The sequence below is a fragment of the Arachis ipaensis genome, chromosome B03 (assembly GCF_000816755.2).
Source record: "Arachis ipaensis cultivar K30076 chromosome B03, Araip1.1, whole genome shotgun sequence".
NCBI classification, from domain to species: domain Eukaryota; kingdom Viridiplantae; phylum Streptophyta; class Magnoliopsida; order Fabales; family Fabaceae; genus Arachis; species Arachis ipaensis.
In genome coordinates, this window is record NC_029787.2 from 56,906,509 (window position 1) to 56,908,261 (window position 1,753).

The 1,753-nt window shown below is 39.5% G+C and overlaps 1 protein-coding gene across 1 annotated transcript; it reads right to left on the reverse strand.

The window, feature by feature from the left end:
• Window positions 359-1,078, reverse strand: LOC107633175. The gene is made up of 2 exons (XM_016336812.1): window positions 856-1,078; window positions 359-618 (listed from the first exon to the last, which is right to left on the reverse strand). The coding sequence occupies exons 1-2, from the start codon at window positions 1,076-1,078 to the stop codon at window positions 359-361; spliced, it is 483 nt and encodes a 160-aa protein (XP_016192298.1).

Below are 1,753 nucleotides of genomic sequence, written 5' to 3' on the forward strand. Positions count from 1 at the left end.
TTGTTAATTATTATTATTAGTGACTAGGATAGAAAGCCTATGATCTCAACCCTTGCCATGAATGTCTCTCTTTATTACTTGCTTTCTTTACTTGCTCGATTTACTTTTCTTGTCATTTATTTTATTGCCCCTCTTATCAATCAAACCCCCTTGTCCCTTCATAGCCAATAATTGACCACTTCATTACAATTCCTTGTGAGACAACCCGGAGTTTAAATACTTCAGTTAATTCTTATTTGGGGTTTGTTATTTGTGACAACCAAATTTTTTATTGGGAGGATTGTTTGTTGGTGTAGAACTATACTTGCAACGAGAATTAATTTTGAGAAATTCTATACCATCGACAAAAATTCTTTCATCAACTTCCTAGGATGATTGATGTGTTGGCCTCTTCCTCCATATCAAGCGCAACAAAATCAGCTGGAAGAATAAACTCCCCTACTTTTACTAACAGATCCTCCACCACCCCATGAGGAAACTTGAATGTTCTAGCAACCAATTGAAGTTCCATTCTTGTTGGTTTGGCCTCTTCTATCCTCATTCTTTTCATCATAGCCAAGGACAAGAGGTTGATGCTGGCTCCGAGATCACACAATGCTTTCTCAATGTTGATATCACCTAGGATACAAGGAATTTGAAAGCTCCCAGGATCTTTCATCTTTTGGGGAAACTTTTTTTGTATAATGGCACTACATTCCTCTGTTAGTACTATGGTTTCTTTTTCACCCCAGTTCTTTTTTCTTGTCATGAGCTTCCTTAAAAACTTGGCATAGAGTGGCATTTGCTCTAATACCTCAGCAAATGGTATGTTGATCTGGAGCTTCTTGAAGATTTCCAGGAATCTATAAAATTGACTGTCTTTTCCATCCTTCCTCAGCCTTTGTGGATAGAGTGCTTTTAGCACATAAGGCTTTAGGACTTGTTTTGGTGAGGATGGTGTAAGGGTCTCTTCTTCTTTCTTGGTTTCAGGTTCCTTTGCAGCTTCTTCTTCTTGGTTGCTTTGACTTGGGAATGTTTCCTCCACAACTTTTCCACTTCTTAGTGTAATGGTCTTGCATTCTCCTCTTGGGTTACCCATGGTATCACTGGGGAATGTATGTGTAGGCATTGGCATTTGTTTAGACAAGCTCCCTATTTGTGCTTCCAGTTTTGAAATTGCTACCCCTTTGTTTCTTATGTTGGATCTGAACTCCTCTTGATTTGCATCTATCTATCTTTTAGCCTGCATTTGTTTCTCCAGAACAGTGGAAATGGTTCCTATCAGTTGTGCTGATAATTGTGCTATGGCAGCCTCCAATTTTACAAAATTGCTGCTGATTTCACATGGTTGCATGGTTGAGGATGATGTATCTTGATGGTGGTTGTTGTGTGTTTGCTGGGTGAAGTGATATGATGCATTTTATGAGTTGTGGTAGGGTATATTTTGTGAGTTGTGATAGGGTCTGTTGTTGCCTGATTGATGGTTGGGGTTATGGTTGTTGTATTAGTTAGATTGGTATAGTTTGTGGTATTGGCTGTGGTTTTGTTGGTTTCTCCACCCAAAATTTGGGTGGTTCTTCCAACCTGGGTTGTATGTCTTGGCATTAGGATCATATGGTGGTCTAGAGGGATTGTTCACATAGTTAGCTTGCTCCCATTCGCATTCAACTTCTGGTGTATCTCCTTCTTATGGAGGTGCTTGAGCTTAGACAGCTGAGACTTGGCTTTTCTCCATCTTCTTTGTTAGGGCTGCTAATTGAGCTGCAATCATCTT

Coding starts and splice junctions, on each gene's coding strand:
- LOC107633175 (XM_016336812.1), bottom strand. CDS start 1,078: ATGGGTAACCCAAGAGGAGAATGCAAGACCATTACACTAAGAAGTGGA. Junction 619..855: donor GAGGAAGGATGGAAAAGACA/GTCAATTTTATA, acceptor CTTGTATCCTAG/GTGATATCAACATTGAGAAA.